Raw genomic sequence first — 14792 nt, 5'->3', positions numbered from 1 at the left:
GGTTTTACGAAGATTAACTTTTGCCTCATGGAGAGTCTTTATCTGTGATTTACATCCACAGCTGTTAAATATGATCTCTAACAAGCATGCTAAACAGCTCAATTCTCAAATGCAATTTGCATCTTTTAAAAGCTAGTAATCATGATTACAAGCTGCTTGTATCAAAAGTGAATTTTGAGACAATCAAATAGCCAGATCTGACTGAAACAACGTATTAATTCAATCTGAAACTTAAGACAATTGCTCCAATCAGAATAGTCTTTTTCTTCACTTTACATTGGAAGCTTTTGACCCTCCTTTAAACATATACTAATTCATTTGATTTAGGGAAGCACACATCCCACACTACTGGAAAGGACAGCCAGGATTATTTCAGTGCTGGAACATTTGGCTAGAATAGATTTAGTTTCAATGTACAGCCTCATAATACGCCCGACAATGTACTTGAAATGAGCCAGCTCTGAAAGAAGCACTTTAAAAAATCATGCAAAATATCTCAGAAAACGGGGTAATGATTCAAATAAATATGCTTCTTCCAGTCAGGACAAGAGAAGTGTTTAAGTCTATTGCTATTGTTTATACCCAGACTTACTCAATATCTTTCCGTACTGATCCCAGGAGATTTTCCCTTTCCCGTACTGCCAGAAAGTTGGTTTTGGTTTTATGGAATTCATGTGTGTAATCCTGTAACAAAACAAGTATTTTAAGCACCATTAGATCTCGACAATGGCAACACTCTGACAACAAGATCTGACCAACAGGTACTAAATAAGCAGAAAACTAGCCAATAAAACGGCTAGTAAAAATGGAAAATAGGCTTGAAAGTTTTATTACTTCTCCTGCATTACAGTACTTGCTTACTAATGATCTCAATGGTTAAGGTTATACTGGAACTTTCATTATAAACCCCCTCCTCTCGTTTTCACATAAAAGAAGAATGGCCAGACTGGAACAGACCAATGGTCCATTTAGCCCAGTGTCCTGTCTTCCAACAGTGGCCAATGCCAGGTGCTTCAGAGGGAATGAACAGAATAGAGCAATTATTAAGCGACTCATCCTGTCATCCAGTCCCAGCTGGTGGCAGTCAGAGGTTTAGGGACACACAGAGCATGGGATTATGTTCCTGACGTTTTTGGTGAGCAGACACTGATGAACCTATCGTCCATGAACTTATCTTAATTCTTTCTGAAACCAGTTATACTTTTGGCCTTCACAACATTCCCTGGCAACGAGTTCCACGGGTTGGCTGTGCACTGTATGAAGTACTTCCTTAAGTTTGCTTTAAATCTGTTGCTTATAAATTTCATTGCATGACCCCTGGTTCTCATGTTATGTGAAGGGGTAAATAACACTTCCCTATTCACTTTCTCCACACCAGAAATGATTTTATAGACCTCTATCATATCCCCTCTTAATCATCTCTTCTCTAAGATGAATAGCTCCAGTCTTTTTAAATTCTCCTAGTATGAAAGCTGTTCCAAACCCCTAATTATTTTTGCTGCTATTCGCTGTACTTTTTCCAATTCCAAGACATCAGAACCCCGTTTATCTGAGCCTCCATTAGCTGGCTCTCCATATTAACTGAACAACCATCGCGCACACATTAGTATTGCTGATGTTGCAACTTAAAATGATCATTTCTGTATTTTTAAACACTGGTACTGTTTACTAGTAATGGTTTGTGTATTCCGTAAAGAAATGTTTTAATGCTTGAGTTTATCATTTCTGCATTTTAAAAACTGGTACTCTTCACTGGAAGTACCAGGTCACGTAAATAAACACTGTAAATAACGAAGGGGGCTATGTTTTAATGCTTAAAAAAAATGAAAAATGATAATCATTACAAATTGTACTGTTTGTGATGTTATGTTTAAAGAAGCTAAATAGAGATGGCATCTTGTGTAATATTAAACAGACTTTGTAGGTGGTCCCTATAATGTTCAGAGTTAAAGAGTAAAGTGTGTAAAAATGATCAATACAACTTGTTAAAAACTTATATCAGTTTTCCTGTTAATAAATGAACCAAACATTTTTTGCAAGAATTAAGTGCGTATATTCTGTTATCTAGATAGGAAAAGTAATAAGATAGTACCTAAAAAGCTTTCAGACATTAGTGCAGAGGTTCTCAAACTGTGGTCTGCAGACCCCCAGTGGTCCATGAGCCCCAGTCAGGTGGTCCGCAGATAGTTCTAAGGTTCGTGCCTCGGCGGCCGCACACAAGAAAATGAAGGGCCACCCACCTAATTAGTGGAACTGCGCAGGCGTGGCTCCACTAATTAGGTGCCTGGACCCTGGAGAAGACGCACATGTAAGGTGAGGTGGTGGTCTTGGGGGGGAATAGGAGGTAGATGGGAGGGGGCAGTGGGCTGAGAAGGGGGGGGAGGGGAATTTGGGATGTGCAGGGCTGCAGCAGCCAGAGAAAGAGGTGACTTTCCCCAGCTCCAGGGCTGTGGCTGCCGGGGAGAGACCCCCCCTCCTTCCCAATCCCAGCTCAGGGACTGCAGCAGTGGGAGAGAGGGGGCACATCCGTCTCATTAGAAAGGTTACACCACTGATATTAAAATAGGAGTTGTGTGCTTTTATTTGTAGAACAAAAAAGTTAGTTAAGTTTTTTTTTAATATAGCACTTTTATCCAAAGTGCCTTACAATAGTTATCCAACAGTACAAACAACATTTGGAAAGATCATTAAGTGGTCTGCTGAGACCCTCACCAACTTTCAAGTGGTCCACAGAAAAAAAAGTTTGTGAACCACTGCATTAGTGTGCTTTTTAAATGGATAGTGTCTCTTAAATGAGAGTCTCCCACACAGCATGTGAGTTTAGGCCATTTGATGAGCTGACATTAAAATCCTACTCTCAGAACCTGGAAATTCACACATTTACCCTGCAGCTGGGAGGTGTAATTCCCATCTCAGGTAGACGTCCATGCGCTAGCTCTGCTCAAGCCAGTGCACTACAAATATTTGTACAGCATGGGTGGCGGCTAGGACTAGTTGCCCAAGTATGTGCCCAGGGGTCAGATAGGATTGTACTCAGGCAGCTAGCCCAAGTGCTGCCTGTGCCACCATGGCCAACCCCACCATTTTTAGAGTGCCAGCTTGAGCAGTACTAGTGTATGTTTGTCGCAAACTGGGAATTACACCGCCCAGCTGCTGTTAGTTAGTTAGCTTGCTGAGGTTGACAATATTTAAATCTCTCAGTAAGAAATGCATCAATAATTAAATTACAAGACTTCATAGATGATCGCATTTTAAGGCACTACCCAAAGTGCCTTTTGTTTTTGGGTTTGTTCTCGTTTTAAAGCAATAGCATCTAATGGGATCTTAACTGAATATCTGTCAACTATTTTTAATGCAGATTTAATTTTTCCCCTCTCAGCAAAGGAAACATTGAGTACTACAGAGAAAACGTCCAAGATATGGGTACCACAGTGAAAGCCTTTGTAAAAGGGCAACATCAAATAGAAACTGGATGTTAGCTTGTGCAGAAGTCTTGCACTCCCTGCGTGACATATTTGGGAAGCTAGTGAAGGAACACACACATTCAAATATTGAGAAATTGTGAATCATCCCTAATAATTTTACATCAAGATCAGGTAATCACTAAACCAGGAAAACTGCATAGACCTCTTGGGAGCTATGGCATAGTCATCTTTTTGGTAATTAATTTTAGCTGCATTTAAAACCTTTGAATATGAGGTTCACTTTCATATTCAATGCATTCAATTGCTTATTTCAACAGCTTCCTTGGGACAGCTTTTTCTTCATCTGAGAGTCCCAATTGTAATTAAGTTTATGTAACTACTGGATGCTAACAAACAATAGAGTGGAATAAACCCAAGCATGAAAATCTTACACCACAGGCCAAAAATAACTTCATTATATCGTTTTTGAAATATACAGAAAACCAAGAAGGTAAATGTTATAAAGATGACCTTTTAGGATAGAAATGATTAAATAATTCTATCCACATAGTGCGTAAAACCACAACAGCTGTGGGTAAGATTATTTCCTTTTGGTTATTAGGATCCTATTTTCTATATCCTTTCCTTGCAGCATATGAGACAAAGACATCTTTTACATTAGACATTTTAACCTGCTATGCATTGGTCACAACTAAAAACTGATAGCGTTTACTTTTCAGTGATATAGCATCCCTCAAACTTCTCCCTGCCAATCAACATTTTAGGGTTGTTGGGGTTTTTTTACATTTTCACACAAGAGTATTTGGATTTTGTGTGAGGTTCTCTCAGTAAGTATCACTACAATGAAGAGACAGCATAAAAACAAGTAACAAAAGTATTGCATGTGACTTACCTGCAATATGTCTCTGTGACGCTGTAACGTGTGCATCAGTGCTGCATTCAGGGATGGGACTCCTGCGCTGTTGGTGTACTCCGCCATTTTGTCATTTATTCCAGTAAGCTACAGAAAAAACAAAAAAAAACAAAAAACCAAAGGGACACTTTTCCGTAAAGGAGCTACAATGCTTATTAACATGTTTTCAATGAGGTATCTACCAACCACTGTTACCAGTATTACTAAACATCTTGTTTTGTTTAACGGAGGCATATTGTCATCAAGTGCACATTCTACAGCCTATGCAGGAACGGTAGACCTATTAAGGTCTTCAAAGTCCTACTAGGTATTGAAATAAGAATAGGAGAACTCATTTACCCTTCCCAGAAGTTGTTCAATCTCCACCGCCATGGTTTCAAACATTCTGTCTTGGCTCGACCCATTTAAGAGAGGAGTTGTATCAGAACTAAGAGGAAAAGAGCAGCAGCAATTACTGAAAGGCACAACATCCTTTTGTGACTATTCGGACACCACGTGTCAATATCAGGCATATGTACAAGGGCAATTTTATTTTCTAAGTAGGTTTCCTAAAGTCAGAAATTAACTTTAGAAAAAAAAAAAGATAAATTTTCCCTGTATCGACTGCCTGATTAGTCCAATACCTCAGTTGAAATACCATGAGATATATACCCCTCAAAGAGTCCAAGGCCATGTCTACACTTACAGCAGTGCTGCTGAAGAGCACTCATGTAGCCATGTTATGCCAATGGGAGAGAGCTCGCCCGTCGACGCAATAAAACCAACTCAACAAGCGGCGGTAACTATGACAGCAGGAGAGGCTCTGGGGCCAATATAGCGCTGTGCACATGAGCACTGATGCTGGCAAAACTTATGTAGCCTGGGGGTGGAGGTTGTTTTTTTTCCACACCGCTGAGCTATGTAAGTTTTGCCAACAAAAGTACTAGTGTAGACATGGCCTTACTTCCCTCTAGAAGCTAATATCTGGTACTAAATCACTGGTAACGTCAGAAATCATTACTTGCCGAACAATGATGCTTCTTTCCCACACTGTTCTTTATGATTCCATTTTAGCAGGAAAGTGGGTTTCAATATTAGTATGTTATAATTATGTAAATGTACATTAACAATACAGGGCTAGAAACTCCTGCAGACACATTTTAAACAAGAACATACCACATAGAAAACTTGGGATAAATTGTGTTTTCTACATAGTCCATCTCCCCATGCTTGTCAAAGCAGTTAAAAATTACACAGGGAAAAATCACACGCAAGCAAGGGGATAGGCGCAAACACACAACAGACCGACACCTGTAAGGTAACAGCTTACATCTTTTGAAGGCAATACTCTTTTCTCTGGTAACCTCCAATTATTGGGATAGGAAGAGGAAAGAAAACTACTGTCTTTTCTATCATCCATCTTTCTCTCTGGACACGAGAAGTCAGTGGTATGTCCAGGTTATATTGCAAACACCGCACAATACAAATCTGGCAACGTATAAGAGAGAGAGAGATGGAGGCAGCGGTGGCGGCAGCAGCAGCTCTGATTCAGGAAGGGAGTGGTCACTCCTGGCGCTGCTCTTGGGCTTCGTCCGGGAAACAGATTCTGGGTCACTCTGCTCACCCTGAGCAATGTCAGAAGAGACCCATTCAATCCGACAATACATTTAGACACAATCCATTTTGGTGTCCTCTCTTTGAAACAGAGAGAGAGCTGTTGTACTAGGAGAGGAGGAATGTGGCTTTCAAGGGGTAGGATTGCAATCTACTAACACTTATTGGGAAAGGCAGATAAAACAAAGACAGTCAGACCAAGAGAGACCAAGGTTTGTTTCTGTGGATTGGGGGGGGGGTGGGGGGGTGAAGAGAAAATGAGAACAAAATTAACTAACACTTGGGCAGTCAAGTTGGGCTGCTTCCATTTAGGTGTCTTATTTGTATTGCAGAAACACTGACAGACCTTAATCAGAGATAAGGCCCCATTGTGCTGGGTGCTACATGCAATAAAACACACACACTCCATGCCACAAAGAGCCTACAGTTTTAGCCTCTAAGCAACAACAGGTGGACACAAACAGAACCGGGAAGAGGGGAGAAAGAAGGAAAAGGTGACAGTGACACAATCATGTTCAGAATAAGCAGCAGAGGTCACAGTACACGGGATGCCTAGATATTGTTGAATATTTGGTAGGCAACCCAGTAGAGGGGAGCTTTAAGGAAGGTTTTGAAGGATGATGATTTCTCTCACTTTAGGATTGGAGTGAGTTCCAGAATGATTCCCATTGCAACAGACTCAATTAATACACAGTGACCGATCGAGAGAAGGCTGCATGTGCATGGGCACCGTTTATGAAGTTAATAATGTAATTGTCTTCACATTTCAGAAATAATTAGAGTCTGGTCCTCAAGGTGGAGAGACTTAGAAAACTTAACTATGCTTGACTGGGGGACGCACATAAACCGGACACTAGCAGACGAAGAACATTTATTAGCTCTTTTGATAAAAGGCTTATTTTTTAAAAAGGAATTCTCACTCCTAATCCTGAAGGAAAACTTGAAACTAGTGGCTGTACCTGTATTGGTTAGAGCAGAGGGCTCAGAGTCAGAACTCCTCAGTTCAAACCCCAGCTCTGCCACGTACTCACTATGCAAGCCTGGACAAGTCACAGCAGCTCTGTGCCTCAATTTCCTCATCTTTACAATGGGGAGCATAATGCTAGCCAGACCACATGCAGATTTGAGAGGCTAAATTCATCAGTATCCAAACTGCTTTCCGGCCTTTGAGTTGAAGTCCTTAAAAAACTGCAAAGTATTTTCTAAATGAATATACAACTTGAACACAGACGGTGCAGCAAGTTGTACTGCCATACACAAGGACACACCCCCTCTATGGATTACCACAAATACAAACTGAAGCTTAAACACAATTCCTTCTAATGATTTACATCATGCTAATGATGCTCCACTATCCTTGAATGGGCACCACACATATGGATCACCACCATCACATCAAGATCAGCATATGGTTCCTAATGCCCAGGAAGGACTATTCTAATGAGCTACTTGAAAAACTAAGCATCAAACAATAAAGAAAAGCGGAAGATTAAATGAATCAAGAGTATTTAAAGCAGCCTTTTAAAAAAAAAAACATGAAGAAGTCTGTTAGTACCTATACCTGTCGCGTCTTCCCTCTCGGGCGCTGCTGTGACTGTAGCTCGTGCACAGTTTGCTGAAGGAGACCAACTTCAGATCAAGCTCATTCTCCAGCTGTCTAGCCTGCTTCCTGAGATCTGAACAACAACAGAATGATAAATGTGAGGTTAATAGGTCCCTTTACAATCCAATATATTTGGGATTTGCTTTTTTACAATAAACCATTTTGGGTGCATAACAAAGGAGAGGAAGTCAGAATAAGAGACTACATCATTAAAAATGAGAAGTCAGGCAAGATCTGTTACAAAAGAGATTAAATGCCTAGATGTATGCACAAGTCATGAAAATACAGAAGTAATAGATGTTCCATCACAATGGATCAGACTAGTGACCCAGAGACTTAGCCAGGATGGAGAAGCCCTCTCGTGGTTATTTAGAACTGGACTGAATGAAGCACTGGAGAGAACACTGTTTAGATTTTTAAGCTCCATAGGTCAGGGACCCCATGTCTTCTGCTGTGTTTTACATGGTGCCACTGTTATCAGTGCACATCATTATAAAGCAACATCCCAGCATTTGACTCATGGCCTAAATGATCTCCCCCATTACTAGTGTCTACAAATGTTACACAGTATGATCTCACCTACACACAAGACCAAGTCAGCAACGGCAAGTTAGAAACTACCACATTTCAGCCAAGTAAATTGGAAAATTCCAGTTACAAACTTCTCTAAGAAATTCAGGCACACAATTCCCACTGCCTTGTATGCTCCTAATTCCCTTTGGCACTTTTGAAAATCTCCACCAAAAGATTACCAGCTGCTCCCCTCCAGAAAATTTCAGCTCAGTTCTCTTCTGGGGTGCAATAGGACTCGAGTCCTCTTTAAATGCTAGTCACACTTTTACAGAGACACCATCAGGCTGAATGGGCCAAAATCAGACCAGCTTTGTAGTTTTATACCTGCTTTTGCAACATCCAAGTCTTTACATGTCTTTTCCCCTCACAGGAAGATTTCCTTCCCTTCCCCCCCCCCCCAACACACTTCATTAGCACAACCTGATCTTACACTATTTACAACACTTTGATCAGTAAAAATTTTCAAAACCAAAATCCCATGCTTCTTCTCTTGGTCTTCATTAACTCTACTCTTTCCTGGTCATCCCTGGAAAAGCCTTCACAGTCATAGGAACATAGGATGTGTCACACTAGATGACTTCTGCTTCAAGCTGGTATGCCACCTTTAGGCGAGGAAGGCAAAATGTCCCATATTCAACCTAGCCAATTGGTGGTAGCACCCAGTGTGAAAAAGTTGACATCCTACCATAGACCATTTTAGAGAGAGCTTTTCATGAACACTTTTCCATTCCTACTTCCAAAATTTGATTCACCTCTTCTGTAAAGCAACTACAGAGCTCTGGTTACAAGAATAAATCAAAGTAGTGCACTAATAAAGCAACAATATAGAAAGAAACTTGGTTAATATAACACAAGTGGCTGCTGGGTTACCTCCCATTTTAAATTTGTGCTATTTATTTCTTCTCCCTGGATACAGGTCTTCATGTGTGCTAGAACCAAAACTGTCCTTGTTCCCGGCAACCTATCTTGCATGTTAGCTATACATCCAATTTTGGACCTTGTTGGCATACTGGTCAGCAATGAGTTTTCATCTAAGAAACCCACAGTACTAAGAGATGGGAAGCACCTGCATTGGATGCAGAGATGGGACTCGGTTTTGCAATTTGCTGGTCAAATGAAGCCTTAGAGAATGGAAACCCTAAACGAATCTGGGATGGGGCTAGAACTAGCAAAATACATGTGTCTTTGAAAAGTAGCAGATGCTTCACTAGACGGACACACGGCTCTCTAGGTCTCCTGGAAGCAGTCAGCAAACCAGGTGGAGAATGGCTGCAAAGAGAGTATATGGAAGGAGGAGAAGGAAATCCTTCTTGACCATTGCAGGCTATCAGTTTGAGACTTTTAACATATCCTTTTTTCTGTTTTCAGCATATATTTACAGTAGTCCTGGGGTCGCTGAAATAAAGCATTCACAAGCAGAAAAGCAAACACACAGCTATATTTCTACAGTGTTAATACTGTCACGGTGCACAGTACTATCAAAACTCCCAAAGCCTGAAGAGACACAAGAGACATTCAAGGAGGAGGAGCAATCAAGGTCCAACTTATCTCTTAGGATCCTTGACAAACTGAGCACTACAGCACCCTTCACCCTGGTCCCCAATCGCAGGACAAAACCAGGGGAAGACCTAGACAATGGCTGGGAAGGGTGAACTTTTCCAAACAGGCTCTGACAGAATTAAAACAGCCCCCTGCCAAGAGCCTGAGCCCCGCAGGAGCTTGAGCTGCTAAAGGTGGGGTCTTTTCTCCAGACTGGTCTCAGTCCAGCCTGAACCCCACCCATCCCAGCCATGTGTGTGTCTGGGGTCGTCCCCTTCACACCCATGACTCAGAGAGAAACTCCCTCAAAGGCTAGGCCGGTAATGGGACCCCAGGTCACACCTCACCCAGCCAGGCCCCTGAGCAAAGGCTAGGCCTCAGCTTCGTGATACCATGATTCCCCCCCCCAGGGACACCCTTTCCCAGACCACCCGTCAAGCCCCTCAGATCCACCCCCAGATCCCCTGCCGAACCCCCTCAGAGCCAACCCTCCAAAGCCCCCCAAACCCAACCCACCAAAGCCCCCCAAGTCCCCTTAGACCCAGCCCCCCTCAGAGCCAGCCCCTCTCTCCCAGACCCCCCCAGATCCCCTCAGAGCCAACCCCCCCGACCCACCCCCAGAGACAAATCCCCAAAGCTCCCCCCAACCCCCCCCAAGTCCCCTTAGACCCAGCCCCTCAGCCCATCTCTCCCAGCCCCCCCCCGACCCCCTGCCGAACCCCCGCAAACCCAACCCCCCAAAGCTCCCGCCAAGTCCCCTCAGAGCCAGGCCCCCAGCCCATCCCCCATCCCCGAGCCTCCCGTGACCCCCCCCACCAACCCCCGGGCTCCCCCCAGATCCCCCCTCTCCGGGCCCCTCCCGCGCCAGGGCCTCGCAGCGCCCTGGCCCGCTCCCTCCCCCCCACCTCACCTTCCCAGTAGTTGCTGCTGCTCCCCGCCGCCATGTTTGTTATCAACGTCAGCCTGCCCCCGGCCCCGCGAGCCCTAGCGATAGAGGACAGGAGCCAGAGCGTCCCCCCGGGGCGCTGGGACCGACGGGAAGTGAAGGCCTCCCAGCGCATCGCCACCTGGCGGCCCCCGCCGGCATAGCAGGGTTCTGCCGCCTGCCCGCAGCGAGCCGGGCGGCGCGGCCTGTAGCGCTGGAGGGACCTGGAGGTGCGGCCCCAGCTCTGTCACGTGCTCTTCAGCCCGGCCCGGCCCAGCACCCGCGGGACGGGAACCCCCCCCCCCCGGCTCAGCACCCAGGGGTGCTGGAACAATTTCCATAGGGAAGGTGGTGAGAGCCATTGAACCAGAAACCACTGCAAGCCAGGGGGGCTGCAGCACCCACAGCACCAGCACCCCCAGGATGGGACGGGGACCCCCCCCCGGCTCAGCACCCACAGGATAGGATCCCCCCAGGCTCAGCGCCAGCCTGCAGCAGGGCAGGGCCTGCCACGGTGCAAAGGGCATCCAGCCCTGTGGGAGCAAACAGGCCAGGCCCACGCCCAGGCAGCGCCCACCTCCCACACCAAGCACCCCCCCCCCCTGCCACCCCCCTATCAAAAATCACCCCACTGGCCTTAAAAAAAATCATTTTTAAACATGAGCATAAGGTGTCTTGGGGGTGCGCTCAGCTCACATGTCCACGCTTTTCCCCGAGCCACAGGGCTACTTTCATTTAAACCAGCCCAGTCCCCCAACGGCACATGCCTCCAGGAGCAGGGGCTTTACAAGCACCCCCAGATCTCACAAGAGTTGGTAACAGTGCTTGGGTGTGACAAGTCTACTCACCCTTCCCCTACCTCTTCCCTGAAGGGCAAAGGAGCCGCTGCGGCCTCCCACCAGCTCCGGGGAGGGCAGTTTTATATCCAGGCTCCTACATTTTCATAACCGTTTTGCAAGGCTCCATTTAGATTCTTAATAAGCAGATCTTAATGATTCAGTTAATTTGCATGGTCTAGTCCTGGGGAATGGCCACACTCCCAAGAGTGTCTGCCCGTACAGGCTACTTTCCCCCACAGTACCCTAGGGCCTCTGGCACCGAGCCAAGGGCCTAAAAAAAAAAAAAAAAAAAGCCACCACTTTTTGTACCTGTTGCACATCAGCAGAAAATCTCCAGCCACAATCCATTGCCAGCTCACAACATGCACCATAGCTACCTAGTTCAAGGCATTAAAAGTGACAAAACAGACAGAGCTTTTTATTTTTTTGTCACCACTCTAGCGTGTTCTGTGCACCTTACAAATATTATCTATTGTGGAACAGCAGCCACGCTCCTTGGCATAACTATTGCTTGAGAACTCTGAGCACCTACAGCTCAGCTTTACTTACAGAAGACACTAGGGGTGTCATATAAAAAACTCCTTAAAACAGAGGGTTGGGTGTCCCCTCTTCAGAGATGGGTCCAGGAGTTTGTTCAGTGTAACATACAACAGCTGCAGTTGGTAAAGGCACCAGTGCTTTCAGACTGATAGTTAATGTAAACAATTACTATGTGGCAGCTATGGAAAGTTATGTCTATTATGAGACACCACAGCTTTGCAATAGGACTAGTGCGAACAGCTTGAAGTCTTCCTAGGTGTTTGTACAACACCTAACCTCACAGAGCCCCACACCTAACAAGTGCCTCCAGCTACTCTTACAGTATAGCCCAGAGCACGAGCAGGCCTGATCCATCAGTAATAAACAGCAGCTCAGCACTTCAGCTTGGCCTGCAGTTCATAAGAGCCTCTTGGAGCTGTAATAACCTTCTTCATGCTGGTTGCACATTTTACTGTAGCAAGACCCACACTTGGTCCCATAGAGTTTAGCACGTAAACAGTTTCGGTGAAAGCTCATGTGGGTGCTGACAGCCGCCTACAGAACCCAGAGCACTTGTCCTCAGAGCAGAGTTTTACAGCATTATCCTCACACAGGCTTTAATTTCCCATTCACCTTTGCTAGATTGGGGGGAGAGAGAGAAAGCTGGCTGGTGCCCTCCAGTCCAGCTTGAGTTCAGTGCATTGTATTTAGAGTCAAAAGCAGTGAAGCAGCAGGTATGTGCCATTAGAGGGGCAGCATCCACAAGGCAGATGCGCAGCATCCACAAGGCAGATGCGCAGTAAAGCACAAGCTGTGGCTCCCATAAATTCAAGGGTTAGAGGTTGCCCTGCTGGGCACCACAGACAGTTTAAGAAATAACAGGACGTTTGAAAGGGAACGGGGACTGAGGGGCCCAAACTACAGCCAGGCTGAGACAATAAGGTAGCTGCTTTGTCAGTCTCATGAAAGTTACTAAGATTTCAGCCATTAAGACTAGCACAAGAGACATCAAAATAATTTTAATAGAGTATTAGATTTCAGTATACACGTAAAAAACAGAGCACGCTCCTCGTACAGAAAGTTCGGTCTCACATGGCACACAGATTGGTTTCTTTTATTTAACCTAAAAGTCAACGGTTTGAAGTCCCTTTTAAAAAGTTTACTTTTGAAGGCACAGTGCATGGACCTATGCACTCCAGAGACAAGTGCATGGGGGTGGTGCTGGCACCTCCAGAAAGGGAGGGGAGGGGGTTTGCTGACAGTGGCTGTCAAAGGATGGCATGGGGTATTGCACACAGGGGTGCAGAGGGCACTTTGTTCAGCAAAATCAGTTAAAAACGCAGCTGTCATTGCCATAGAAGAGCCGCATGTTTGCCCATGGAGAACGAAGCAAAGACGCATCCCAGGCAGCTTAGACAAGTCTCGCCCACAGGTATTTACACAGTAATTCACGCCTGCTTACCTCACACATTCACCTACGGTAGCTAGTTCAAAACTCATTCTGTGACCGGAAAGAGCTGATGCAATGCTCTGAAATGCCTGTAGACTCCTAACACCAGTTATTGCTTGGGGGGCAGAAGTTTGATTTAGAGGGAGAACATCTTCATATGAACGAGGAAGCCCCAACTCCCACGCAGAACCAGGGATCAAAGCAGGAAAAGCGAGAGCCAGAAGAGGAATCTGAGAAGTCAACTTTAATATCAAATCCCCCTTGATCTGCTTTTGACCTTGAAAGCAAAACCTCTGGAAATCAGGCAGGCTGAACGTTACTGAGTGAGAGGCCACTGGATCCTGCATAAGAGGCTAAAAGCAGAAGAAATGGAGCAAAGTCATTTATTCAGCACAGCTGTAACCCGACGTGCTATTTGTGTGGTCCCTGCAAGAGTGAGAGATGATGCAACAGCAGGTCCTTAACACGGTGGTATAAGGGCGGGCAGGAGTTCCCTGCTTAGCCTGGCTGCTCACAGAGGGCCTCCTGCCTGCTCCCAGCACATGCTTAACAGCATATTTGCCAATTGTTCTGTTAAGAGGTTAAGAAATGCCACGTTAAAACATTTCCACAATGATCTTCTCCTGAGTTTGGCAGCTGCGTGGAGCCAGTACCTTGGAGACAGTCCGAGGGCAGACAATACAGCCTGGGAGTAGGTCGGGCTGGTACGTATGGGGTGCGTCCCAGGGAAAGAGGAGCATAAATAGCCTCATACTCTGCAGAATTACCCCAGACTTTTGCAATATGAAGCCTTGTTTTAAGAAAGGGAAAAGGGGCTACACCTAGTTCTCTCTACTCAGAGTTCAGTTCACGTCCCCACTGGACCGCAGTGTTCACAGCTTTCCAGCAGAGACACTCGCTCATCTACTAAGTCAAACCAATGGTGTCAGAGCATTGCTGATGTTTCACACGGATATCCCGGGCAGGGCTAGCTCCAGGCACCAGCCTGGGAAGCAGGTGCTTACGGTGGCCGCTCTGGAGAGGGGTGACACGTCCAGCTATTTGGCGGACGGTCCCTCACTCCCACCCGGCGCGAAGGACCTCCCGCCGAATTGCCACCACAGATCGCGATTGCGGCTTTTTTTTTTTTTTTGGGGGGGGGGGGGGCTGCTTGGGGCAGCCAAAACCCTGGAGCCAGCCCTGACCCTGGGGGAGGGGGGCTTATAGCCACACCCAGGTTGTACTGGAGACTCTCCCTGACGGGGTAGCTGATGGAATGGTTTGAACACAAGTTGGGGATGTAAATACCATAAAGCTCCAGTCTCTCTGGGTAACTGGAGAGGAGTGTGAACACTGGCAGTACAGCTGCACTTCTTGACAGAGGACCAAGCGGCAGAGCTAATACTATCAACTCCATTCCATCCAACAAATACA

General features: G+C 45.5%; 1 protein-coding gene across 2 annotated transcripts in view; it reads right to left on the bottom strand.

Annotated features, from left to right (window-relative positions):
* Positions 1 to 10675, bottom strand: part of GOSR1 (golgi SNAP receptor complex member 1) — a 61428-nt gene extending 50753 nt beyond the window's left edge. The window contains exons 1-5 of one of the 2 annotated variants that reach the window (XM_054008144.1): positions 10557 to 10675; positions 7493 to 7607; positions 4678 to 4765; positions 4318 to 4425; positions 593 to 684 (exon numbers count right to left, since the gene is read on the bottom strand). In XM_054008144.1, the coding sequence (XP_053864119.1) occupies positions 593 to 684; positions 4318 to 4425; positions 4678 to 4765; positions 7493 to 7607; positions 10557 to 10590 (437 nt within the window). In that variant the 5' untranslated portion in view covers positions 10591 to 10675. Of the gene's footprint in view, positions 1 to 592; positions 685 to 4317; positions 4426 to 4677; positions 4766 to 7486; positions 7608 to 10556 lie in introns of both variants that reach the window. The other variant, XM_054008143.1, reaches the window with a different exon arrangement.
* Between the last annotated feature and the right edge of the window lie 4117 nt (positions 10676 to 14792).

The sequence above is a fragment of the Malaclemys terrapin genome, chromosome 18, assembly GCF_027887155.1.
Source record: "Malaclemys terrapin pileata isolate rMalTer1 chromosome 18, rMalTer1.hap1, whole genome shotgun sequence".
In the NCBI taxonomy this organism is placed as follows: Eukaryota; Metazoa; Chordata; order Testudines; family Emydidae; genus Malaclemys; species Malaclemys terrapin.
This window is presented reverse-complemented; position numbering and strand designations above follow the sequence as displayed.